The 28,000-nt window shown below is 36.9% G+C and overlaps 2 protein-coding genes across 2 annotated transcripts; one reads left to right on the top strand and one right to left on the bottom strand.

Moving 5' to 3' along the window:
- Nucleotides 1-569: 569 nt before the first annotated feature.
- LOC135682590 (uncharacterized) lies at nt 570-17,724 on the top strand. Its single transcript, XM_065197549.2, has 16 exons — nt 570-1,100; nt 3,160-3,580; nt 4,894-5,315; nt 5,638-5,954; nt 6,864-7,087; nt 7,533-7,969; nt 8,217-8,516; nt 8,804-8,950; nt 9,730-9,864; nt 10,474-11,490; nt 11,873-12,014; nt 12,594-12,856; nt 13,935-13,981; nt 14,448-14,548; nt 14,917-15,282; nt 15,981-17,724. The coding sequence occupies exons 1-16, from the start codon at nt 1,043-1,045 to the stop codon at nt 16,753-16,755; spliced, it is 5,172 nt and encodes a 1,723-aa protein (XP_065053621.2). The 5' UTR covers nt 570-1,042; the 3' UTR covers nt 16,756-17,724.
- On the bottom strand, nt 16,244-28,000 carry LOC135682593 (uncharacterized). The gene is made up of 7 exons (XM_065197553.2): nt 26,526-28,000; nt 21,688-21,788; nt 21,098-21,239; nt 20,735-20,798; nt 19,662-19,927; nt 19,022-19,181; nt 16,244-18,398 (listed from the first exon to the last, which is right to left on the bottom strand). Exons 1-7 carry the CDS (start codon nt 27,024-27,026, stop codon nt 18,253-18,255), a joined length of 1,380 nt encoding a protein of 459 aa, XP_065053625.2. The 5' UTR covers nt 27,027-28,000; the 3' UTR covers nt 16,244-18,252.

Below are 28,000 nucleotides of genomic sequence, written 5' to 3' on the forward strand. Positions count from 1 at the left end.
CCATCAGTTTCTAAACTGATCTGCTATGCCCTGCGTGTATCACGGTCTATTTATCCTTGTGATGTATTCAGTCAATTAGCATTTACCGCAGTGGGATACGGAATAGTAATTGCTTCTTGCTTTGCTTGCTACCTGCCCTGACACCTGTCAAATGACCACAAGCCATGGCCGGCAAGTTCACTTCTCTCAATACCTATTCAGAGCTGTAATTCAACCCCTTTCTAACACGAGATGATGACGTTGTGAATAAAACATGATAAGGATATTCATAATCAATTTGTTCCCTTCAAATTGTTCCAAGAAAATGGTTGCTACTGTGGTAAACAGGAAGACCATAATTTATTCTATTTTACTAAAGTCGAGCAAAATGTCTTTTTGTTGGCTTCAACATTCCGGACAAAGTTTTTGAGAGAAAATGCAATTTTTGCAATTTTCCACTTTACGTTGCCCCGGTAAATTCGAGTACTAGGGTTCCAACTGCGCATTGAGCTTCTAGGGTTCCAACTGCCGCATTGAGCTTCTAAAAAACTTAAAGGCTGTGGCAAACGAGTTTCTCTTAAAAACTGGAGTAACCTAACCGGCCTTTTCACGAGAAATCACTTCAACAAAACTCTGGCCTGCGTGCAGACTTGCTTTCCTTCTCCTTCGCAATGGAAAATAAAATTTGCACGCCGGCTACGAAAATTGCTTCCCGCCCGCGTAGATATCATCACAAAAGCTGGCTATGGTTTCGTAATCGCGTTTGTAAACGTTGCCTAGTGACTTCGCTCTACTGAAAAGTGATTTTGTTTTTAACCGTCTGGCGAAGAATAACATTTTTCAGAGAAACAACGCTTTGTATTATGCCTATTGTTTTTAGTCTTATTGTTCAAGCCCATTTTGCCACCAGAAAAAGATTCTGCAATTTACCACCGAAACTATTCTTTGATAATGCGTTTTGTCGTTTAACCGGCCTACAAAATTCTAGTGTCTTGTGTATCCAGATACTTTTAGGAAATTATCATTTGCAGTGAAATGGATAAACTCTGCTGACTCGGAAGCTATGGATATTGTTCAAATGCTACGCGTATTATCCTTACTGAATGCTGCCGCAGTTGCCGGTTTGTTTTGACTCACTTTCATAACTTCTAGGCCAGTTTTGTTCTAGCTTTGTGTACTCTAGCGAAATTCTTGCAGTGTTAGACTTTAAAAGTAGACGAGTAATAATGCACTAATTTGCACAAGCTTAGAATGGCGTTCTGCTAAAGATAGATCGCCATTCTGCATTGTTTTGCTTTTACAAAATAAACTGCAGCTGAAATTCTGCTCAAGATAAGAGGTTTACATTCCTGCAGTAACCCTGTAATTACATGAAGTATCAAGAGCAATCATATTATTTTGCTAGCTGCTTGCAACTGTAACCTAAATGTGGTTTTATTGCTTCCTATCATGGCTCATAGACAAACTGCACTTGCTGAGTATTATGTAGGTTCTTTAGCGGCCTTTAAGTTTGCATCAATATTCTTGCTATTGATATTGCATATTGCCTTTAGAGCCCGGTCGCCGCAAAGTCCCGGTCTTATTTACCTGTTCATGGGGCACAGACATATAACCGCTTTTAAAATTTGCCAGTTTGCAGAGTATGGCCAACTTTGTCAAAGTAATGGGTACTCAAAAATTCTCGCACGTCGGGTGCGAGTGCGCGAAAATCATCCAAAAATACCAGTTGCGCCAGCACCGGTCAGCACCCTATATCAACTTTACTGTTAGTAAATCTAGATTTTAGGTACATTATCGTCCTGCTCTGCATACTGAAAAAATTGGCTTTTCCGCTTTGAAGCTTACAATCATAGCTGTAGTGACTCCCCCTTTCGAAAAGTTACTTTTCAAAAACGAAAAACAGTCTTTGGTTGCTGCATCAGCGAATATTCAGTCTTGTTGGTAAATAAAAAGGATGGTGCACCCAGTTTGTCGGCAAATGGTACCTAAACACCCACCCCCCTCCCCAGAAAGCAATAACTAATGACTCCCCTGCTTTTAATTTCAAAGTACATTTCATAGCAAACGTAATGATTCATGTAAGCAGAGTAAAATCATTTGTTGTTCGAATGCCTTGTTCTCATACTGTTTGTTCATCAAAGTCTGAAAAAGAAGTTAAGAGCCTCACTAGAAAAAATTATAGTCATATTTTTTTGATTGGTAAATTCTTACAATTATACTTTTGATAATTTTATAACACTGTGAGAATTTGAATTAAGCAGCCGAACAAATTATGTGTTTGGGGAAGAAAATTGCCGTTCAAAAATTGACTCATACGAAGTTGCAGTGAACAGAAGCCGTCTTAACAAACTCTTTCATCGAGAATAAAGACGAAAGCAATAAATACTTAAAAGAGAATGAAGCACTTAATAGATATCAGTCACTGACGAAAAAGCTAACAAAGAATGTCATACTCAATCTCTGTTACTGCAAGGAGACTTCTTACTGGGGAATTCAGCTGCTTCGTTTGCATAGACAGCAAAGCCAGAGATATCCATTAACTACCTTCCATATCCTATAATACTCTTTGTAACACGCAAGCACTGAAATGTTATTTCTTGTAAATTGTAAATGTATTTAATAAAGTTACAAAAGAATGTGACCACCAAGAACTCACATTTGGAGTTTGTTCCAAGAACAGGAAGCTCCAGTCACTGCTCATTCGCCCTTGAAATCTCAGTTTTAAATCAAGACAATAAGCTTTTGGGCTTTTGATTGTGTAGAAAACTTTTTGTATCAGAAAGCATTTTACTAGAGCGTCATTTTCGCTTTCTGCCACCTCAAAGGAGGCTTTTTTAATGAACAAAATAAATACTAGGCTCGATTGTCTTACTATGAACCCTTAACATTAGAATCGCTGCTTATTCTGTTAAAATTGTTGCTAAGGTCCTTTTTCAAAGTTACCAACGAAACCGTCTCATTCCTAAAATACTGATCCTGTTTTATGCTTACAAGAAAACAAAATTACAACTTCTACTGTATTTGGAGTTGGATCTTGTAGTGGGGCTTGTATGATCAACCAAAAAATTATTTGAAAAATTGCATGCAAGACAATTCATTCGTAACACAATTTATAGAATTGATATTAATACAAAAAAGATACTATTCAAAATTTTTCAGTCTCACCAACTTTCTTTGCAGGAACGACATGTGTTGAACCATGCCTGTACTATGCGGAAAGGGATGCCATAAAAAGGGTTCAATTGCAAAACAGCACGGGCACGGCAGCGAGTGGCACCCCAATCCAAACAATATACCAAGGTGGAAGAGGTATCAATGTCTTAGCTCTGGATCATTCTGGTGGGCGGATCTTCTGGTATGATTATGGCAGTAGAATGATTTACAGAGGTTATCAAAATGGCACTGGTGTTATGCAGCTCATTAAGTATGGAGTAAGTTTCTGTGAAGGAATTGCATTCGACTGGACTGCAAACAATATTTATTGGACGGACAGCTGGCACGACTGGATTGAAGTGGCAAAGGCTGATGGAAAGCATCGAAAAGTCTTAATCAGTGGAGGCATGGAGCAACCACGTGGCATTATTGTTGCCCCAAACGACGGGTAGGAATTGATTGCCTTAATACCACTGTGAATATGCTTTCCCCCAAACATGGTGGCTAAATTTTTGATTTTGAAATAGCAATGAAACAAGCAATGATGCTATGCTGAAATAATTCTAGTCCAGTAAGCATTCTAAATACTTTTTCGAAAGTTAATGAGAAAATTGTCAAAAATCTACTTGGACCTTACTTAAACTGATGTCTTTTACATTTTATTGCTGCATACAGATAGGTATATAGCACGCAGCATGTTTATTCGACCAGTGGAAGAATGGCGTCCTATTATAAACCAGTCCATACTGTTGGTACAATGTTGTGGATCTTTCAAAGATTTTTAACTGTATGCCCTATGATCTGCACACAGATAAACTATTTGCATATTTGTTCTAATTTAAACCAGCGAGAGCAAGCTGTTAAGATAACGAAGGCTTATAGTGCCTTTCTGTGGTACCTCAGGGATCTGTCTTAAGACCCATACTTTTTATAATATACACAAAGGACCTTTTTCTTGGCTTATCAAGTACGTAACCCCGCATAATTAGGGTGGAGAAGTCATTTGTCTTATTTCTCTAAAAATAAAATGGCTTTGTTACAAATATGGAATCTGATACAGTCGTAGTTCTATAATAGTTAACAGATAATGCAATTTTCGCGAATCCTGAAAAATTCATGCCATCGTTGTTTCCAAAGACAGAAAAGATACCTCGGACATCAAATTATCTATTGATTGAAACGATGTTCTCCGTGAATGTTCAGTTACGCTTCCAGTTTGACAGCATATTAGATCTTGACACACATGAATCAAACTTTTACAGACAGGAGTGCATCAGAAGTATTCGCAATTTAATGTATTTTAAACAATGAGGTCTTTCATTGGCTTTCAGGCCGATCTTAAAAAGTCTAAGAGTTGATTTCTTGTACAAAGTTTTGTTTTCTAAAATACCATTTCACCCTCAAGATTATCGCATAAAATTGGGAAAATTTTAGACAACTTTTTGATCAAGCAACATTGGATCCCGTGGACACAAGATTTAAAAAGATTTCCTTTCAACTTTTATATCAGAGAAAAACTTTGAATATATTACAAGAATGATAAGATATTGGGATTGGGTAATCGATGCAATTGCTAAGGATCTTGGAATTATCAAGGACCTCATTACCAATTACTACTATCAGTCGATTTAGATTGAAATGAAATCACTCGACGAGGGTTCGTTTACATCTAGTCAGCCAAAATGAAATTTTTATCTTTAAAATCTGATTGAAATATAATTACACACAAAGTAAGCCTTCTGAAGATTGGTTTTCTTTTAGGTACCTCTTTTGGACAGAGTTTGGAAAGAAACCACGAATAGAGCGGGCAAATCTAGACGGGACTGCCCGCCAAGTAATAGCAGAAAGTAACCTTGTTTACCCAAATGATCTTCAAATTGATTATGGGGCAAAGAGATTGTATTGGATAGATGCCTATACGGACAAGGTTGAATCGAGTGATTTTTCAGGAGGAGGCCGTAGGATTGAAGTTGATGTTTCATACGCTGGCACCGTGGCTATGCACCCGTACAGCATGGCGTTATTCGCCCAGCACTCTTCGATATTCTTCACAGACTGGTACAGGAGCTGGGTCATTTACAAGTCACTGACGTCAGCTGCGATAAGCATATTGCAGACAAGCACAGCACGATTAAAGCAGATTGGCCAAGTGAGGATCCTACACGCTTCAAATCAACCGTCAGGTATGCCACTTGTGATATTGTTACATTAGAAGATAGAGAACAGTAACAGTCTACTCTTAAATAACAATAAGACGACATTCCAAGCCTTCAGTTGCAAAAATTTCCTTCTAGTTCTACTGAGGTACTCAATGCAATTATTCCTTTCCTTCACCAAACTATCAAACCAGAGCTGAAGGTTGGGTAGATGAAATTGAAGACAGCCAAGGATTGGCCTGGAAAACTATAATAATTTCGGAACAATCAGATCGTCGTAAATATAACTTTGATTAAAAAAGTGTTGACTATCAGAACTTATTCTTTATAATATAATTTTTGGTTCTAGGAAGCAGTCAATGCCAGCAAAACAATGGCAACTGCTCCCATCTCTGCTTGCGACTGAACGGGAGAAGCTACACATGCGCATGTTCCACTGGCTTTGTATTTCGGAATAACGAATGCACAGTGGCAGAGCTCGACTACCAAGCATTTTTGCTAGATGGAAGTGATGCAAACAGCAAAATTTTCCATATGTCAAAATTTGTTAATCAGTCACAATATCTGTTTGAAGCCTTGAAGCCCCCGGAGTCAGGTCGTCCAGTTGGCGTCGACTTTGACCAAAGGCAGAATCTCATTTACTGGGGTGACGTCAGATTAAACAAGGTTAGAAAATCTTGTGCTTTTTATCAGTGTTTACTATGTTATGTTGATCATTTAATATTTTTATTGAGCATTTCATATTAATTTTCTTGCCTTTACAAGCAATCCACCATTTTAACTTTGATCGTGCATACTGAGCATCCTACCTCCTTTCGATCCTGCATATCATCCCTGCAATCCTTTACCTGCTTTCAAAACTGGACCACCCCTCTTGCCTCTCCATTTACCCAGCTCAATTCTAAAATTTCAACAGTCAAATTACACACGCTCTACCTTTAAAAAGAGAGTAATAGATTGTACAATTGGCATGATTTTACGGGCCAATTTTACGGGCTAATTCTACACATCGAGTTATTTTGATGACCTTTTGACATAAATGGTAAACGGAAAATGGGGCATAGAGAAACTAGATATAATTACAACTTAGCAAACATCTAATGCTATACCCATTAAAATGGATAAGATTTTTCCTGGTAAGTGGTGCAAACGCCAGTATAATGGCCCATAATTTTTCTTTTCTGCCAAGTACAAACTGGAATACTGTGAGTTTTGCGTTAGAAAAGAGCCTTTTTTTGTTGAGTGTAAAGAATGCGTTAGGAAATGTAGCAGTCAGGTTCTCATTGGCTCCAAAGGTAAATATCAATAATGTTGACAAAGCTGATCAAAAATTGTATTCATTTTATTGAGATGTACCAGTTTCTCTCACTTAACAGCTACCACGTTATAAAAATATAGAAGATGCTTTAATCCTGCATAAATGAGTTTTTAGTTGACTTAGCTTTTTGTAAGATATTTTAGCACGGTGATATAGAATTGAAAATGAGGCCAATCGAAAAGGACTTCAGTAGAATTTCTTGTGATTGATGCGCTAAAATTAACCTTAAAAAATTTTTTAAAATTGTTTATGTTTAGATCTACAAGATGTATTTGAACGGAACTGGTTTTCAAGTGATTTCAAACACAGGAATTGAGACACCCGAGGGTCTCGCCATTGATGCAGCCACTGGACTTTTGTACTTCGCAGATTACAATTACGAAAAGATTGAGGTGATGAAGGTTGATGGCTCAATGAGAAAGATTTTAATCAAAAGCAATATAGTAAACCCAAGAGATATTCAGCTGTATCACGAAAAAGGGTGAGTTTTTGTCCTCCTTGTTCACGTTGGTCATCTCTCAAATTCAAGGAAATCTTCTAGAATTGAATCCTTAAAGGCAATCGACAGATACTATCGTGGCATTAGTCATCTGTAAATAAACCATTGGCGAATCAATAAGTTGTGAGCGGTATCACGCTAATTGACCGGCCAACTTTGATTGTCTGGTGGCTTAAGCCACTTTAGTATCTGTCTATTGCCTTTTAAATGTTTGCAGGTAAAAGCGCATAGCAAATTAATATCTTTTTGAGCACACCCATTTTGCGACAACTTTTAACTTTAAAATGCTCAATCTCTCAATAACGTTAACATTTAACTGAATATTTTGATCTCTTTATAAACTTTTTATGATATAGCAATTAACAGCTTTATCATAGTACTTTGCAGCAAGAAAATCCATAAAAAAATATTGCTCTTTGTTTCTTAGTTTGATGTTCTTCAGTGACTGGGCCTCAGACAACCCAAGGATTGAATCTTCATTTATGGATGGAACAAACAGGAAAGTTATAATAAGCAATGCTATAGAAACACCAAGTGGCCTCGCCGTGGACAAAGCGGAGGAGAGGTTGTATTGGTGTGATATGTCATTGAATAGAATTGAATCTGCAAATCTGGATGGCACAGACAGACGAGTCCTGTTTGATCATGGTGGCTATGATCCAAATTTCCCATTGGAGTCAGTGAGCGGAGAAATTCAATCACCATATGGACTTGCTATTCACCGTGATCACGTTTATTGGACGGATTGGACACGAAGAGCAGTTTTTGCTGCTGACAAGAGGTTTGGGGGGAAGATCAATTTTGTGACTGGAGGATTGGTAAAACCAATGCAAATCCATGTTTATTCAAAGAAGACTGCAAAAGGTGTGCTTCAAGTTGGTTCCTTAGTTGATGACAGAATTAGCTCTATTCTAGGAAAGCCAACATTTTTGCAAAAATTATCAAATATAATTTTATGTTATAAAAGTTTTCAATAATTCCCCATTTTCAATGATGCCGGAAAAAATTAAATATATATCCAGGATTTAATTTGTCTAACAGGACAAATAGTAGAAAGATTTCAGTGGAATTTGATACGATAATATCAACGTTTCCTTTTCTCATTTTTTAGATTACAAAAAACTTTACTTTTTCTCACGAGCTCGAGAAGACCCAGCAAACCCTCTTTCACAGCCATGCTTTGCCAGGAACTGCACGGGGACGTTCTTTCAAGAGCCCGCGCTTTGCCCGCAGGGATATGTTCAGTCACGTTTTGGCTCAACTTGTGCAAACTGTTCAGCTCCTTTTGGTGTTTATGGCCGAAGATGTAAATGTCAGGATTGGATGAGTTGTGCACACCGTGTATATATGAAACTGAGTTGCTCTGCAAGTAGGCCTTTCATGCAAATTAAAGTCAGGGAATGTATAAAAGGTATGCTTACTCTGCCTTAAATTCTTTTGAAATCTTTTCATTACTGATAATTTTCTAGTTTCAAGCAAGTAAATATATTGGCATTCCAAAAAGAGTATGACCGTAAGCCCAGACAAGTAACACTACTTCATGTAATCTAATATTTATGACAATAACTTTTCCTTTTACTCCGCTTACCATTTGCAGACCATTTTTGAGAGGTATGCTGCCAAACATCACTTACCCCAAGTCTGATATTTTCTTTGATTTTTATAAGCGCTTGATATTTAGCAAAAATATTTTTTCAGTTATCAACCCAGGACATTGTCCATCAACATCCGGATGCCCTGGAACATCTGTTCAAAACTGTTCTTCGGATGGGGATTGTACAGATATTCAGAAGTGCTGCAAGACAGGCTGTGGAAAGAAATGTTTACATAGCAGCCCATTACCAGGTTTGCTTGATAAATCAACGTACTTTGGTCATCTTTAAAAATAGCCAGATTTGAAGCAGTCAGTGTATATGATTCCCTTTCTTATTACTCAAATATCGAATAATTTTTATAGCGATTCAGTGTCTGTTGACACTGTCTGCAAAAAGCCATTTACATTTTTGCCATGCAAACGGACTCTCCTTTAGAAATCCAGGCCCAGGCCAGTGTTACTTTGTTCCATTTGCTATTGTGTTCTTTTCAAGTACGTGGCTATAGCAAATAAATACATATGGCAACGATATTTTAAAGTTTCTGAAAGTTCGATGAAGTTTTCTTTGTGGCACTTTGCCAAATTCGTATGCTTGTCAGGCAAAGGTTATTTACACCGGGAATTGAAAAGTATAAAAATCGGAGGTTTTAGAGGGTAATGGGGAAAGAAGGGTCACATCGAAAAGAAGATTCAGGAGGTCAAAGGGTCAAGCAAAATAAGACCAATGGAAAGTGTTGTTTGATGTCTGCTAGGGTTAATTCTCATAATTCTGTGATATGATTGAATTATAATTGCCTAGCTATTTTGTATAAATAATTTTTTTGGGTCCTAACAATGAATCCAGACAGTATATCAGACCTTTCTGTATATGTTTCAAGATACCAGGGTAATAGAGACTACATCTAAAGCACACACGATTGCAGAAAAGACTTCACCTGCCTCTTACAACCTTTGATGATGCATTAAAAATATAAATAATTATATAAATAATAATTATCTTTAATCCATGTCTTCGATACATTTTTTCTAGCTACGCATCCCTGCCAGGTAAATAACGGTGGCTGCAGCCATTTTTGTTTTCGAGTTCCAAATAGCTATTCTTGTGGGTGCCCAGACACGATGACACTTCAGCAGGCGGATAACAAAACATGCATTTTAAAATCTGGTAAGAATTCTCAAACAACATTCACAGTTCCATTGTAAATGATGATATTTTATGGATGAAGGTCCTGCTTCAGAGATGTCTGACTATTTCTTGAAGGTAGCTTGGTGTGGAAGAGAAAAGTGCCAAGAAAAATAGGAAACCGACAGAAGTATGAAGAAAGTTGTTAAACTGCCCTTTTCTCTGTCCCCGTGATACATGAGTCCTTAATAATACAGGGCCCATGCCACCGCGGGGGCCGGGGTTGCCATGCCCCCCTCCCACTATTTTGAGAAGGAAGTAGCTTTGAAGCTGCTGCAAAAGGGAAAGAAGCCATGACCCCCTACTTTAGCTAGCCTTGGCTCCCTACTTTAGCTAGCCTAGGCCCCCCACCCACTTTCAAATTCGTGGCGTTGGCCAATCTGTTATAAGGGGTTGATAGTGGGAGTGGCTTCTTTTATTACATTGAAATGTTAGTATGAATGATAGATAGCATAAAATTTTCCACATGATATAAATGGTATGTCAGTATTACGATTGATTCCTCTTTTAAAGAAATTTTTTTGTTTAATAAGTATAAGAGGCATGTGGTAATTAGGTATTTTTTATAATACTAATTCGATTTTATTTTAGGTCTATGTAGCACGAAAATGCCTTGCCTCAACGAAGGAATTTGCCGAGATAGCAGTGCCAGTTCCTATGAATGCACCTGCAAGCCTGGGTTTACTGGCATTCATTGTGAAAGATGCTCTGTATGCCCAGTCAACACAACCTGTAGTAAAAATGGTGAAAATGTAACATGCAACTGCTCTCCTGACTATTGCAATAACAACGGAACTTGTATTGCTACAGGAAACAAAACTGTTTGTACCTGTTTAAACGGTTTTGTTGGCGAAAGATGTCAGACATACAACCCATGTCCAGAGAATTACTGCAATGCGAATGGCATATGTTTCTTTCATAACGGAAAACATAAATGCAATTGTACCGTGGATTTTACAGGCGAAAGATGCGAACATTTCACAGCTTGCCTGTCGAATACTTGTGTTAATGGAGGCACATGCTCTTACCGTAGACTTGGTCACATTATAACACGTATTTGCATATGTCCAGGCAACTTCACCGGATCGATGTGCGAAACAACAATTGCTTGCAGTCCGAACCCCTGTCTGCACAATGGGTATTGTAAACCCTCTGGAAATCATTATCAGTGTGTTTGCTTAAATGGTTACAGTGGAGATCAATGCCAGTTTTATGATACATGCCTAGCAACGCCGTGTCAAAACAATGCCAACTGCTCCTCAAAAGAAAATGTCACACATTGCCAATGCTTACCGAACTTCACTGGTAGATTATGCGAAACGGAGATAACCTGCCCCAGGGACTATTGTAAAAACGGTGGTGATTGTGTTGTTACCAATTTTCAAAGAATGTGTAACTGCCCTAAATTTTACATTGGAGAGTACTGTGAGACATACATTCCATGCAAATCAAACCCTTGCATGCGAAATAGTCCATGTAGACCTGTGCCTGGAGGGGATTTTAAATGCGACTGCCCAGCTGGCTACTGGGGGAAGACCTGTCAGCATGAAGACAAGTGTATCTCAGGTCCCTGTGCCAATGGTGGCACTTGCAAGAAAGTTGAATCAGGTTTGGCATCAAAAGGTTTTCAATAATTTACCTGAGGCAGATAAATTCAAAAATTTAATAAAAGCATCTACAGTTAAAAAGAAGTTGCAAGGAGAAGAAATTGAACAAACCCCTGCTAACTTTTTTTATCTACAACAATATTAAACTAAGCTGTGCTACTAAAACTTCTCATTTATTGCTTGGATACATTTAGAGATGATCAATCGGATGTCGAGCTAGGAGCACAGTTGATTTAGGTTTCCATAGTGTATGTATAATTAAAATCAAGTATGGATAGTATGAAGATTGGTACTAGTAGTTATTTATCTGTATATTTACGAATATTTCCAAGAGTTCATATTTGTTTAAAATTGGAATTACACTAAGCTTTTTTCATTTTTAGATACTGGTTATGTCTGTGATTGTGCAAAGGGATACATTGGAGCTAAATGTCAAACTTTCAATAGTTGTTCTAGCAATCCTTGTCAAAACTCTGGTAACTGCCATTTGATTGGCAATAGTTACAGTTGCAATTGCACTCAAGGGTACGTATTGGATAGAAATTAGCTTAAACAACTAGTATAAACATACGGATTTTTTACAGAAGACAATTTCTGTACAAATGTTAATGACAAACGACGCTTTGGTATATAGAACGAGATAATTCGATCATCAGGCACCGTACAAAAGATTGGTAAACAGTAATTTTAATGATAACATACTTATAATATTCAAAGATGAAAATTACTTTCTTTATTATCCTAACTGATTTTGAGAAATGGATTATCATTGCTTGTTTGTAAACCTATGTTTTGTGATATTAAAACATGTTTAGTTCTAGTTAGTTGTTGGTTGCCAGACAATAAGTTTGTTCAATTATGTTTGAAATGTGACGTTTTTATGTGATGGCCCATGAAACTTGAAATATTTCATTTACCACAGCTGCGTCTTTATGGAAGGTATAACAACGCTCTTAGTATTGAAATTTTCCTTTTGAATCGAATGTTCTCAGATGCTCATGCCGTGTTCTCTAAATAATCAGTGCAAAAATAAACTCGCAGCGAATGTAAATATTTCGCCGTTAACTTTAGATAGCTGAATATAAATAAAGCTCATTTTGATAGGTATGTTGGTGCAAATTGTGAGACAAGGGACTATTGTTTAGAGAGTGAATGTCGGGAGATCAGTCAATGCGTAAATGGCTCAACTGGCTACACCTGCTCCTGTGATATTGGATACACTGGCCGGTATTGTAAAACGCTCGTGGATCACTGTCAGCTAGCTGGAAACGTCTGCCAAAATGGTGGCACATGTATCAATAGGCTAGATAGGGCCTACTGTAACTGCTCCCTCTTCTTTGCTGGAAAAAATTGCCAGATTAACTACCGTAAGTATTATGATTTTATGTTGATGCCTCTTTTGCTTTATACTCTCCTTTGCGTCTGGATTCAATTCCTGAGAGTCTCAGTCGACTAAATGAATACGTTCTCGTCTGATGCGGTATTGGCCAGCGCCTTCGTTTTTATCTTCAGCGTTTCAGTGTAAACAGAAGGCAAATACGATTTCTTGCCGTCGTCACTTGAGTTTTGTGTTGGATAGTCTGCTTGAATTGATGTTTGTCCCTTGCCTTTCTATCTTTCCTATTTTTCCCAACCTGTATTTGCAAGTAATAACAGTGTGCAGAGCCAAGGAAAATAGAGCTAAATTTACCTCTGTATTATCTTATACAATTTCCACCAAGTAAAAATAGCATTGCTTAAGCCTTTTATTTACTACCCAATGACAATATCTTAAGGCTGTCAACTGAATATGTTTTATCTGATTTTGGCTTTAAAATTACACATCTCCCTTTTCAGTGAGTATTTCATAACTGGCTGGCTTTTTTTCACTGTCAAAGTCTTGATTAAAAGGGTCTTGCTAAGAAATATCTAAATGTTTGCTGCTCTGGGCTGGTCCAAGTTTTTTGTTGCAAACATGTGCTGAAACGTAGTACGAAAGTAAATGATTGAAAGTTTGGAGATGAGAAGACATTTCTGTTGATCGTAAAAAGACACGAGTCACTCATATCAATAAAAGAGCTGCAGGAATTGCCGAGATGCCAAATGAACTGATGGGAGATTTGACAAAAGAAACCGACTTTAAATGAATATTATAAATCTTATATAAGGGTAACAATTCTCAGGCTTTCTGCTTGACTTGCAATTACAAGTATCAAAACCAATGACTGGCCCTGAATAGTAAAAACAATTTTTCTTGGAAGTTAGAAGAACCAGTCATTTAAGCAGTCCGATCATTTATACATTCTTATTATTTCCATTGCCAGTAAGCGTTCTCAAAAGCTCTCGGTCAAAAAGCCTTTACAGTGAATTAAGTTAATTCAACATGATGTGCCTTGGGCACGCCTACCAACTTTGTAAACAATGTGTTGAGGGATTTTTGATGCAAAACTTAATACTCTTTTACAGATGATCACATCACTGTTATCAATTACATGCCAGATCCTTCTACATCCGTAAGAAAATCCATCTTTGCATATTTTTACCTTGAAGTTTTTGTTTTGCAAGCTAAGTGATCAAGAGAATTGCCGTTATAAGTTGTACTTATTTCAAAATCATGACATTTTTTGACTCATGACATGTGCATATTCTCGATGGTAAAGAGTAGGTACTTTTTTTACTCATACTGCAAATGTTTTATTCAGGATGTCAATAAAGTGACTCGAATCAAAGAAGTATTATCTTTTTCAGTTTTATTGGAGCAATTTTATTTTACTATTTTAGTTTATTGGAGTGATTTTTTTAAACTCTCTTACATAGAATTATTAGAATATCTCTGAAATGTTTTTGTATGTATTTTAAAGCCATCTTGAATTAGAAGTATAGTTTTTATTTATTCATTTAGTCTAAGATTTTTGCTCTTTTTTTGCATTTTCATTACGCGAGGAAAAATCTAAAGTATATAATCGTGTTTTTCATCAGCTTTCAACTGACCAGATTCGGGAAAAACTCGCCCAAGAATACACAGTGTATTGCTTGAAGGCTGACTGCAAGCAGGATTCTGTTCTTTCCAGGAAACGAAGGTAAGGAATACCAAATGATAGATTCATTTTATTTTTGCAAAATACCAGAAGAGAATGGATTGTATTTTTCTAAACTTCTTAGGTTATATATAGGCTTAGGAAGTTTCAAGAATGCTTGTGAAATTTTAACAAACCTGAGTACTAAAATATAATAAAAAATGTTTTACATGAATGTTTCTTGTAAATAAATGTTTACATATTTTTATGACGAATTGAAAGAATGATGAATGCCGTTGATTCTGAGGTCTAGATCTAGGTCATTTTAAGGGCTATACAGAACTGCAATTCAAGCAATTGTTCATATTAACACATCCTTTTGGTTTTCTTTCGTGTGAGGGTTGTCAGGAAAATCTTACTGGTATTTTTAGGGATGTTAAGAAGACAGTCGAAGTTAGAGGGGATGATATCATCGTTATGACCGGATATCCAAAGAAAATATCAGACTCTAGCATGGAACTGCGGTATGCCGTTCTGGGAAACGATGGCACAGCATTTCTTATTTCTTCCTCAGTTGCCGTGAACGGATTCGAAAGTTTCAAGTCGTCATTTGCAGCTTCCCTTAATATCAAAGTGATAAAAGTGTATAAGATTAGCACCGTCGCTCCAAAATCTGGCAAAAATAAAGGAAGGGATACAGACTCATCAACAGGTGGACTTGCCGCTGGAATGGTTATTTTGGTTTTATGCCTTATTACTGCCATGGTGCTTCTTACGTATTTTTACAAAAAGAGGAGGTATGGAAAACTCTATTTTTACAATTCTGTCCTCATTTTCCGAGCGATAGCTGCTAGTACCAGTTTATTTGTCCCAGTTTACTCTCGACCATATGTACCAAGAAGGTTAGCTTCTATGAAGAAAGATGCTATGCTTTATTTTACGAAAATGCTTGGCCTCATTTTAGATAACTTTTTGGTCTCGTTCTTCTAACAAATGAAATATTTCCCAAAGGATCGGTTTAAGACTTTGAAACATTCTGAGAACATTTCTACACTGGATAATTCCCGATTTGTTTTTATTAAAACCAGTTTACTGCCTATTACTATAATCAGTATATCATTTTTATGTATACAGATATTTGAGCACAAAGTATCAAATAAACTACTAATGCCAGCATGAATACATTTCTTCAGCCAAGAGCCATTGATGATGTGCCAAAACTATAGCAACATTTAGAACTGAAAAAATACTACTGAATAAAATCCTGAGCGTTGTATGCGTACAAAATGCTGACATCCTGTTGTTTTACTTTCCAGTTCTTTAGTTTAAACATACACATTTTTTATAATTTAATATACCAGTGATTTCTTCAATTTTAAGTAACAGATTTAAACAATGGCTGTTGCAGAAAAATGTCTTAAATAATAACTTTGACTTGACGAACCATTTAGCGAATACACCAATTGTTAGCTGACACAATTTTTCCCCACTCTAGAAATAATGCATCGAAATCATTTACTGCCTTTGACAATGCCCTCTACCGTTCTAATACGGATCTTCAGGAAGCAAAAGAACCTTCTGTTGTGATTAACAACAAAGCAAATATTCAGAGTGAATCCAGTACCAAATTGAATGCACTGGAGTTTGATAATAGTATTTATGATGCACGGGACGACTATGCTGAAGTGGTAACTGTTGATTTTGCACGTGAGGATTATTCGAAACAAGAAGATGGTCGAATTGTTTTTGACAGTGGAAAGGGCATGACAGGGTTAGTTAACCCTTACATAGATTTGCCAGAAAATGAGAAAAGCCAGTCGAGTTTAGTAAGAACAGACTCTGTCAGTATCGTCTCATCTTCAGATGTTAGAGTTGGAACTGTTGCAGCCATTGAGGTGTATGAGGATGATTTTATGTCCAAAATAAAGTCTAAGCAGGCTGATCGATTGCAGGACAACTTTAGGCCTGTGAGAAGCTTGCAAGTGAAGTCGATTAATGAAGATGCTGTTGATGGCTTGACTGGCTTTGCTAACCCTTGTGTTGCCATGGACGATAACATCTTCTCTGAGGAAGACACCAAAGATGCCACAGAACTTGCGGCTGCTTTGGACCTGGCAGCTGATGATGATGTGAATGGTGCAGATGAAAATACTTTAGGTACCCAAGATTTTGATGCGGGTACCCTCAAAATAACTGAGAAAGAAAAGGACATTGAGAAAAAAAAAGTTACTTGGGCAAAGTTAGAAGACGATTTGGAAAGCTCTGCTTGATCATTTTAGGTCATATTTACTTTTGCAAGTAGACTGATGTACAGATTTTGGCTTCAGGAATTGAAAATGCTATTAAATTGCCATTCCACAGACAAGCTGTTTTAGACTTTTATACGAAGCATGAACTTTATGTTGTTGTGTAATATTTTCTTCCACATTTGGCTTTTTATCTTTTTTAAAATAGGTTAAACAGTGATCAAGGAAATTTTAAGCAAACTGCTTTCCTCACAGAAGAAACCATTTCTTATCAACTTGCTTTGCTTTTCAATTTTCGTTAGCATAAAGCACGAACAGCCATTTTCCTGGTGACAAATAAACATGTAAGATATATTTTTCTTCCTGGCCGAAAACAGGACTAGGCAGGGTTCAAATGTCGAGATCTGAATGAACGTTTCTCATCTTGTGCTTATCAACCATGCAAGTTGTGAATTCCACTCTGCATTGATGCTGGACATCATTTCCCAAATATTGAAGCCATTTGTGAAACAAAGATTAAATCATATTTACGTACTCACATTGTGGAATGTGTTGTCCATTCCTTAGCACGTCTCATGATCAGGATTACATAAAGTATTCCAATTCACCAACTGTCTCAATCTAAACATTCCTTTTCAGCTTTTATAATTGGGTTTTTTTAGTAGCTTAGTTAGATTTTTACAATCTTGTTCTCACGACAAATATACCAAGTTTGTCCATAATTCTTTGCAATTTTTAGAAATATTTAGAAGCCCAAGAAAGGGCATATGCTAAGCTATTGAGGGCTTTACGCTGTAGCTATGAAATTCAACACAGTACAAAATTTGATGCGATCGTTAGTAATGGATGGATCCACCTCCATGTCGTCGGATTATTTTACGTAATGTTTGCATATTTAAGGTACAATTTCATTGACTATTTATTGCATATTTGTTACCTAATGATGTATTTATTGGCTTTGCATTAAAACTTGTAGAATAGGATCAGCATTAACCTCGGTTTCATCGATTGTCGTTATCTCACTGCCAATTTAACAGCGTCAAACTATTTTCCTTGCTCTTTGCTAGCCTGAGTACGGGTATTGTTGATTGGAAATCATTGAATAGCACCAAAATGGGATTTCAAAAGATTGAGTAATTTTGCATCCTAATAACCTGACAACCAGACCCTACTAACTCAGGCTCGCTTTCTACCTTTTATAACAATGTTTTCTATCATGATTGATGTTTAATTTAAGATTTCTGACGGCACGGTAACTGAAATGTCTTGCAGATTCAAAATTAACATAGTAAAAACATTATACGCGATCCTCAGTTCAAATAATGCTAAAAATCGATACACGGAAGAAAATACCACTAAATAGATAAAACAGTCCAGGGCATCCTAGAAAGCAGTATACACTGAGAATATATTTGAGTACAGGCTTCATTCAGCATTTCCAGTCTACATTAAACTGCGTCTTGTTTTGTACATATTAGTAGCATAAACCCTTATTTTTTACCCTAAGATAATCTGATCAGATCAGAATGCAGTGGTCTTTAGTCGCACACTTCCAGCCTCCAAATCTTTCAAAGCAGTTTTGATTGATTTTAGTTCATCGAGAACAAGTGTGAGCTGCTCTGACTCTTTCGATTGCACGCAGGGCTTCACTACGGCGCTTCGTGTTTCTAAAAATTAGACGTTCATTCTTGTTGTCAGTAAAAGCAAATGAAATTTTCATGGAAATATATTGATGGCTTCTTTGGCAATCTAACAGTTTATCGAAATTTTTCATTATATAATCATTTTGCTTGACTTTTAGAAAGATCTAAGAGTGCCATGCTTTGTTTATGACAACGTCTAGTGTACGGTACCGTGGCATATGCATTTTAAGACTATAAAAGCATTCATTTACAGGTTGGTCATTAGATTTTTAACTAGAATTGAGTGTACTATACTGTAGAACCTATCACGCCTTCCCCATTCAAAGTTGAGGCATGTTCTTCTTGTAGCAGATATATTAATGTTATCTATATCATAAATGTTGAAGGATGATTCATATTGTTTGGGAGAGGAGATGAGAAACTGTTAATATGAATGACAAAAATGGTGCTGGTGTTCCAAGACCTCTGGCTGGCAAGGTAGCACAGGATGTCCACATCGTACTTTAGAAGAACTAGAACACCGTATGGTAGCTACCCACCTAAAATACACTTTCATTTGGGCAGGTAACAACACTGCACAGAGTAATATAAAATGTTTATGGAAAAACGAAAAGAAGATAGTAAGAAGTCTTCTGTTTCGATGTTACCTGCACTTGCAACTTTATTAGCCTTTCTGTAGACCCTCCACAGCTCAACAAGGACTCCAAGGAAGATCAGTGCTCCCGTTGATATATAGAAGTAAAAGAATATGTTGAAAGACATGCCTTCTCCAGTGAGTACTTCGTAAATAGTTGCAATGCGCTCCGCCTACCAAAAGAAAAGAAAACCTTTTCCAATCTGATATCGTGATTAAATGATAATATGATTAAATTATGATATGTTGAAATGATTGATTTTGAGTGCATCCATGACCCACCTATGTATTGTTTTTATTATTCAGCCTACCCCATGCACTCAGTGAAAATATAGAAAGAGGGTAAAACGACATTGGTACACTGCAACGACTTGTTTTTACATAGCAACGACTTACGCTAATGGATGAAGTCATATGGCTTATAAGAATCAAGGAAAGATTTAATAGCCAACCATCAACGTACTAAATCTGTGAATGGTCCAAATTTGAAATTATGAAAAAAAATCCCAATGTCACGGTGCAAAAACGTTTAATGATTTCTAGAAATTGGAGGCACTGTTGCTTGTTAATTAATTGTCATGCTTAACCTATTAAACTAGCCAGTTTTTCGATCAAATTATACGTTTTTCTAAAAGGGAAAAGATATTGAATACCTTTAAGACAGGTCTCATTGCATCAGCAAGTTTTAGCAGCGTCCTATCTAAACATTCGATGTATGCCTTTGCCCCTGTTATCTGCTTTAATTCACTTTGCAGGTACAAAATGGTGACGTTTTGTTCCTCGTCAATCGACTGCTGTATTCCTAGGCCACCCTCGAAAAGTCCGTCTTGGAAATGTGCCACAACATTTGTATCAAGAAGTGCACCAACAACCCTTAGAGAAACTGCTTTTTGTAAGGCATCCTCGTATGAATTGACCACTTTATGGATAAAGAAGGTAGGTTAGATAGAGTATTATTACAATAATTTCTTTGAAATTTCACTAATCTGGTTACTCAAAAGCATACCAATTGCAAGCATACAAATATCATCTCTATTCTTGTTTGGTAAATTAAGAACAAGTTTAAGCTTACTAGATTCCTATGAATTATGACATATTTCTGTGAGCACAATTATGATAAGATGATCAGATTGTCATGGTTTATGATTTTCGGAAGGATGCATGGGCTCCGACACAGGTTGGAAAGTGAGGGGGCAAAGGGAAACAAAGCAAAAGAGTTGGGGGGAGAATGGCCCCTCCCCCCGCCCACCTTTGTAGTTGGATTACATGTCATTTATTAACATACTTAATTATTACACTAACCTCGCTTTCGCTTGTATATAACACTTAGTCTTTTGTTTTGTAATTCAGTCAGTGATTAATCTCAACACGAGTCGCTCCCTTTTTAGACTCACTCTCGAACCATTTCATTAACTACTCGTAGTGACAAGGGATTTCGAGGAAGTCTAATCTTGTGACACCTTCGTCAAAGGCCCTGGGATGTAATTTGATGGTTTGTTGCCGAGAAATTATTCTAGCGAATGCAAGTTAAGTAATTTGTAATTGGGTAGCTTTAACTGTAAAGAAAAATAATAAATATCGTTAGTCTTGTTGATCAACAAAATGTTTCCCACATGTCAAGAAAGACGCTCCAAGATCAATCAAAAATGATGTGAGCGTTTTCGTTTTCATCAATCGTTATAATCTTATAATCCTAATATGACCATGAATCCATTATATTACTTACCAATTTTTGTTCCTCTTTTGTTGTTAACGTAGAAAGATTGGACACTGTCATTCAGTACGACAACCTGTTAAGAGATTAATATTAGTGCTGTCAAGTTATCAAATCTGGAAAAACCTTTAAGCGAAAAACTTTTCGAGCTTCTTTAAGGTTTTTCTTCAAAAATTGAGGTATGCGTCAGTCGAAGGTGTTATTCATCGATGATAATATCGATCGATTATATTCATCGAGCTACCAGCCATTGTTCGTTGATGACAATGATGGCCATTAAGGCAGGTGCACTCACCCTGGGTGACACCCAACCCCACACCCCCTTCAGAAATGCTCCTGAAGATCTTGGATGAATGTTTCACAAAGAGAACAAACCTGTTGGGAGGCGAACTCAGGGTTGGCATCCAAGCTGCTAGTCATCAGGGCAGTAAATCCTGCCATAAGGGCAGCGCTCATAAACAACCACAGCATCCCAATGAAACGTCCTAGATTGCTTTTTGGAGTTTTATCACCATACCTAAAATGAAGTTTTTCATGGCATTAGAAAAACCTGAATTTGTCTAGGAAGCTCTGTCTTTATTTATTTTCATTTCAACCAAACTGATTCTACTTTCATGAACCTCACTTTTTACCGAAGCAAGCAGCCAGGAGATGAAAGAATCACAAATAGCTTGTCCACTTTGGAATAACAGCAGAGCTGCGGAGCTTGAGATTCATCATAAACTAAAGGAAGGTGTTGAAAGTGAGGAAGAGGACTATGATGTTAAAAAGTATACTAGATTGTCAATCCACTCATTAATTTCCAATACATAAATATACCTGTTTAATGACAGATACTAAAATGACTTAACCCGTTTGTCAATCAACAATTGCCCAATCAGCGAGGGTGATACAACTCCACGCTTACTGATTGGCTAATATTGATGGACAGATAGCTTAAGCCATGTTCCCGAAAGTGACCTTACCCAACGGTTGTCATTGTCACAGCCGCCCACCACACGGCGTCCCAAACTCCAGTTACAAAGCCAGGTCTGAAGTCTCCACTCCTTCCGTGCAAATGACGCTCCTGAAACGAATGACAAATGGTTGCTTTCATTTCACGTTTGGTACGTTACTGTCTCATAGATATTCAGGGTCATCCATTTCAAATGACACTATTTGAGAGACTGCAATTTACAGTTACTTCGTGGTCCTAGTTAGCTTCGTGGGCACCAAATATCTAGAGCTACGCACGTGTCGAGGACTATCACAAGATGTTAGATTGAATGCCTTGCAGACACTAAACATGTCATTTGAGATTTAAGTTAACACCGTACCTTAGTTCATGTTACCTCTTCACTCCAATTCTTACTTTACTTGTTGTTTTAAACAACTGTTATTCATGTTTTCAAGCATGATTGAGCATATTTTGCTTTGATACACTTCTATAATTTTCGGGCGAGGAAGTAGAAGATAGGAGCGGGGAAGGAGATGCTCCTTCGCTTCTCCGCTCCTTTGTTCTATTTTCTTGCTCAAACATTGAAACGATGGAAGTGGCGCTGGTACCCAGGGTATAAAAGTGGTGGAAGTAAATTCACACCACATATAGAAACTCTTTTTGGTGACCCGATAGGCAGCATATCCTAGTAGAATGTCTTGCTTCTTTAATTTTACTTAGAAAGATGAGCTGATAAAGGTAGCTACATAACAACTTCCTACTGGCACAGTTATTTGTAAATGGCTTTGGAAAAAGCAAACAATTTACAACATACTAAAAGCTTTTTCGTCTGACACTCCTCAGACGAAAAGCTTTAAGTATATTGTAAAATAATTGCTTTTTTCAAAGCCATTTTCAAATTTCGTGTTTTTAAAAAATTGTTCACAGAAATTTGAATGGTCCCTACTAGGATCTGCCTTCAGCCAAACGTACGCCTTAAAAAACACAAGAAAACTTCGTCCCAATAGAATAGGTGTAAAAGAAGGCTTGAAAGTCCAGATAACAGCATACCCTAATAACCAGCACAGTCATACCAATTGGGTCATACTTTGTGTTTTTTATAGTATTAATTATAGAAATGTTGATGCTGGAGTTTTGAGTTCATTTTTCATACGCAATGTTAATTACGTGTAACAGGGATGCATCTAAAAGTCATGTCTGATAAACATATTTGGATCAAGGCAACGGGTTTGCACGATTTGTTGATTATTGTTAGTTTAAGTGAAATTTTATGCAGATTTGGTGCTCAAAGGATGCAATAGAAATTGTAAATTGCCTAAGAAAACATACGGAACGCGTGCATATACAAGCAGCTGCATTGACGGCATTATCCACAAGGTATTATGTAGTTCATACGTCTTAGATACAATGTGATAGTAATCCATTTAAACAAAATGAAATATTTTTGTTTTACTAAGCAGGACACAACACAACTAATTCATGTATTGAAGAAAGCTATTCAAACCACCAACGCAAAAAATGAAAATTGACCGAGCTCGGTTCAGACCAACTACACAATAAAAAGTGAAATAAAGCTAAAACGAATCAGGTCAGGGGCACTATCAATCTAAAGAGCGTCACCAGAAATATCTATTGATTTCACAACTGCACCATAAAATATCCACATCTACTCCGCTGTTTTAGCATTGGCTAAGCCGGAAGGCTCAGACGCCCTAGCAGCTTTTTATACAGCTGAGGACAGCGGATATTATATAGCATGATTAACAACAAGCTGAGGCTGAGCTTCTGCAAAATGCAATTTTGAACAACGTTTTTTCTCAAAATCGAGGATTTTTAGCGATGCGTGGGTGCTTTTTCGGTGAATATTCAAATTTGTCAGCAAATTAAGGCTGTCTCACTCACTTTGTTGGCAAATGAGGCCTGAACACCTCCTTAGAGCAAAAGAGCTAGCAATAGCATACCCTGGGTACCAGACTCACTATATATAAAATAAAATAGAGAGTCTGGTCTAGTGCGCCCATTCTCGTTCTGGTGTGCTGATATTACCCAATCAGGAGCGAGTGTACAGATTTCTGTACGTTCAAAGGTCACAGCAAAACAATAAACTTAGCTCTGGTGTAAAACATTGAACAGAACACAACATAAATAAATGCTAGCGACCGTAACGATTGAGTTTGAAGATGCTGTTAAAACTGTGCTCAAAGAATATTTTCCGCATGTTGTGGAACTTAACACAGAACAGCATTGAAAGCCTTGTTTGAAGAGAGAAGAGACACCTTCGCCATATTGCCAACTGGCTTTGGAAAGTCTCTGATATTTCAGGCTGTGCCTCTCATGAAAAAAAATTAGGCCTTGTAGTGAAATGCATTAAATAAGAAACACCGGAAGGCGCCGAAAACAAACAACACCAAACACAAGTAAATCAGTTATAACGGGGCTTCGGGGCTTCGCTTGTCGTATTGGCCATTTTTGCTGTGATGAATATCAAACGTGACGATTCTAACCGCCGCGGTGTCTAAGCACGCTGCCTTCACAGTGAGGAAGTAGACTTGAAAGTACACATAAAATTTTTGAGGAAAATTACAAAAGACTTATTTTAAGTTGTGTACGAAATTTAATAATGATTAACATTTAATAACTGCATTGTGCTAACTTTAATTTCATGCTTCGCACATGTTTTTTGCTGCCAAATGGCGTTTTAAACCTGATTTGATTGAAATCTTAAGGCAGAAAAGTCTATTATCACTGTATTAATAATGTCAACTTTACAGAACTATATAAAATACATTTGCTTTAAAATTTCACAAAACTTCTCTGACTACTGAGTATCTTTGTTATTTATCCGACAGTCTGTTTCACAGGCATAGTCTGTTAAATAGACTTCAATTCTTTCAAGTAAGTTCACCAGAACGAGAATGGGGCGCACTAGACCAGACTCTCTATTATTTTATATAGTGAGTCTGGTACCAAGGGTAGCAATAGCACTGCTTACACCCTCTTAATTTAAGAACAAATTAAGAACAATCCAGCCTCAGATTTTCGAAAAAATTAATAACAGTCAGCCTGAACTTAAATTTACTGGTTCTTACAAAAAAAAGAGTGTAGTCGAGATTCTTTATCAGAATAACATTGCCTTTTTATAAAAATATTTCAATTTCAATCTCTTGCCACCCCTGGAAACCAGAGGCATCGTAGCCAGGGGGTGGGGGGCAAGAGGGTCGTGGCCTGATCATTTTTTGGAAAAATAATTGTTTTGTCGCTAAATTCTCGGACTTGAGCTGTAGGTAATTCTCAAACTTTTAGCAACACAAATTACTTGTACTACAGTACTTACTGTAATTTTGAGGGGCAGTTCACTTTTGTAAAAGAATACTATGTTTCCACAAATCAAAATGATTTCTCAGGATTTACATATTTCTATCATAGAATGATTTGCTGCTCGGATTTTGTCAGATAAAATCTGAATCTTTAAGGGTCAAATTTGGTTATTGAAATTGATCAATATTGACCATAAATTATATCTTTATTTGATATTGAAGACCGGGACAGTGCCAATTTTGTGCCTATCATCAGATTTTTGAAAATTTTGTCCCAGATTTTAAAATTTATGCAGATATGTTGCGTAAGGTAAAACAAGGAAAAAGTCGATAAAAACCATCGATCGCTTCCCCCCAGTGGATATGAAAATAAAATTTGATTATCAAAATTTGCTTCAAAGAATGCAATTTCCGGCGAATTTGAAGCAATAGATTATAAAATTTTTCCCTTTTTGCTGCAACAAAGGTGTCGCCTCAGGTAGTAGCTTCATTTTACCCTTGTCCTAACCTACAGATGGCAGGGATGTTCACTGTAAATATAAAGAAACAGAGACAAGACAAAAGTTCATTTTGAATATCTTTCCAGCCAAAGCAAAAAATATGAGCTTTTCTGCCCCGACCCTTACACTTACATGAAATGCTTCTATTTAAGTAAAATTATAAAAGAAATTTTGTCGAAAAATTTTTCTTTCTTGCCCCCTCTAGAATTCATTCACCACGACGCCTCTGCTGGTAACATGGTAAACCATAGTTAGTAACATATCTTTTATGTTAGCGACAGGCTTCAAAGGGTTTAAAGTTATTATTGTTTTAAGGAATTGAAGTGCATTTTGTTCAAAGCTTGCTAGAAGGCTTTCAAAAAGTAAGCTTTAGATCTGAACAGAAAGGATGCACTTTCTCAAATTTAGCACCTTGTTAATATTTATGTACTTGTCTAAAGTAGAATGTGCTATTGAACTGATTAAAGACTCAATAATCTGCTTGCTTTATCGCCAAACGTCCAATGTTACACTATCATATCAGATACTGATTTAGGTTATTAATTGACTCTACTTCCACGCCATTGGACACCATTATTTGCAGTAAAACAATTTGAAACCAACACCAATTAAGCTTACGTTCTGAAGTAAAATCAATCACGGATACCGTGGAGGGGGCTAGGAGAAGGAGGGACACTTAACTCCCTTATCAGCATTAAGAGAGATTCAGCTTGAACCTAGCCTCCATTAACAAGCGAACAAATGTTTGATTGGACGAATTTTGTGTTAGAAATCCGTTATCATACTATAAATGTATTTCGTGTCATATACACAAGAGAGAATCATATACACAAATACACAAAAAGAACATATATTGCTTAAGCTAATGTTTTTGGACATAGGTGTGGACATGGTTTTGGCTTGCAGTAGTTGCCTACAGCATAGCGCCTCCTCCGGACTTTTCAGAACGGCACCCTTAAGGTCAATGGATGATCATTATCGCATCATCCAAAAGTTGAAGTTCAGAGATAGATGCATTATTAAATTTTATATAACATAAAGATACTTACGCATATCCAAATAACGATTCCAAAGTCAATCATGAATAAAACCATGATCACGAGAAAAGCTTTGGCATTTTCAAAACCCTTCACGGCAAGTGTATAAAGCCTGGATTTCAAAATGCGATTAGCAATGAGTGTCATTCCAGGTGATTTTACCAACCCAATCTCACCAAACAGATACTTTTTATTTGTGATTGAGTTTTGGTATGCTGGCAAAAAGAGCCGCAGTTTGTCTTTTTGGGTCGTTTTGTTGTCAACTTCATTCACGTGGTTAATAAACTCTGCATAGCTCTGGAACTTTGGTCCATATGAAAAGCTACCGACGTGACATCCATGCTCAGAGGTACGTTTGAAAGCAGTGAAAATGCTGTAATCGTGTTCTGTAGAGTTTTTGTAGATATAAGGCGGGCTGTGCCACCATACTAGTTCAACTTTCAGGCTAGAAACCAATGACATCTGGAACAATGGTGCAAAAAGTAGAGGTGACAACAGCAATGTGTGAGTCATCTTCCTCTGTGGAAAACGTGTCTAGTGATCGGGAGTTTGACTTGAAGTGAAGTGAAGTAAAAGTTCAATATGACAGCGCATGTTTGAATAGAAACCTATTTTAAATAAAAATTCAAAAGACGGGGGAAGTGTGATGCTTGAATCATTCAATATCATCTTTATTTCGATGATCTTGTTCCCGTGGATATTTTGTAGCTGTCAATCGAATGGTAATCAAATGTACTGTATAAGAAAAACAAAAACCCGATGTCGGTCTATCAAACGTTGCATAATTTTACTCGACAATGCACAGTGACATCTCAATGTACTGGTGGCTCAATTCATTTAAAAAAATGTAGTAATCCCTATCCAAATGGTTGCTTTAAAGAGTGACGTATTTTGCTCTTACCATAAGGAGATAAAATTCATTTCTATTTATCAACATCTAGTAGATAAGACACAGACAGACCAGCAATGTCAAGCAGTTTATGTTGCACGACTCCTTGTCGCAGTGCTTGATATTTCAAGCGGATAATAAAAGAATTCAATTTCAATTTGGTTCAAACATTTGTATTCAAAGATGCAAGACCCAAAGCAATGGCTTGTCCCCTTCAAACAGTTGCAGAAAACCTGAAAATAGAATTTGTAGAGATGCGTTCTTAAAGATGAATTTCAAGAGATGCAAATAAAAATACAATAATGCATTTTTACCAAACCCTTTAAAATCAAACTCTCATGAAAAATGGTCTATCAATACATTTATTTACAGAAAAGGTTGTTAGGCTTAACAGCCAGTAGTTGAACAAATCTAACTCTGCTTTAACAACGTTTTTCTTCAAAATTGTAAAATTGCTGGCTTAAATAATTTCATCAAAAATTTTTGTTCTGAACACTAATAGCATTATATTGTTCGTACGCTAATATGATCTAAGGCTTAAGCAACCTTCCAAGATATAATGTTGTAGACTTACAAAAAAAATGGTTTTGACCAAAAC

This window comes from Rhopilema esculentum, chromosome 16 (genome assembly GCF_057945365.1).
Source record: "Rhopilema esculentum isolate cy_ngs chromosome 16, ASM5794536v1, whole genome shotgun sequence".
Lineage (NCBI taxonomy): Eukaryota > Metazoa > Cnidaria > Scyphozoa > Rhizostomeae > Rhizostomatidae > Rhopilema > Rhopilema esculentum.

Bases quoted from the DNA above. Each gene is read 5' to 3' on its own strand.
- LOC135682593 (XM_065197553.2), bottom strand. From the start codon at position 27,026: ATGACTCACACATTGCTGTTGTCACCTCTACTTTTTGCACCATTGTTC. The intron at 19,928-20,734 runs GTAAGTAATATA...TTATCCATAAAG, and splicing joins CAAAAGAGGAACAAAAATTG to TGGTCAATTCATACGAGGAT. The intron at 18,399-19,021 runs GTAACATCGAAA...TCTAATTTTTAG, and splicing joins TAATAAAGTTGCAAGTGCAG to AAACACGAAGCGCCGTAGTG.
- LOC135682590 (XM_065197549.2), top strand. From the start codon at position 1,043: ATGGATATTGTTCAAATGCTACGCGTATTATCCTTACTGAATGCTGCC. The intron at 9,865-10,473 runs GTAAGAATTCTC...ATTTTATTTTAG, and splicing joins AACATGCATTTTAAAATCTG to GTCTATGTAGCACGAAAATG. The intron at 12,857-13,934 runs GTAAGTATTATG...ACTCTTTTACAG, and splicing joins AAATTGCCAGATTAACTACC to ATGATCACATCACTGTTATC.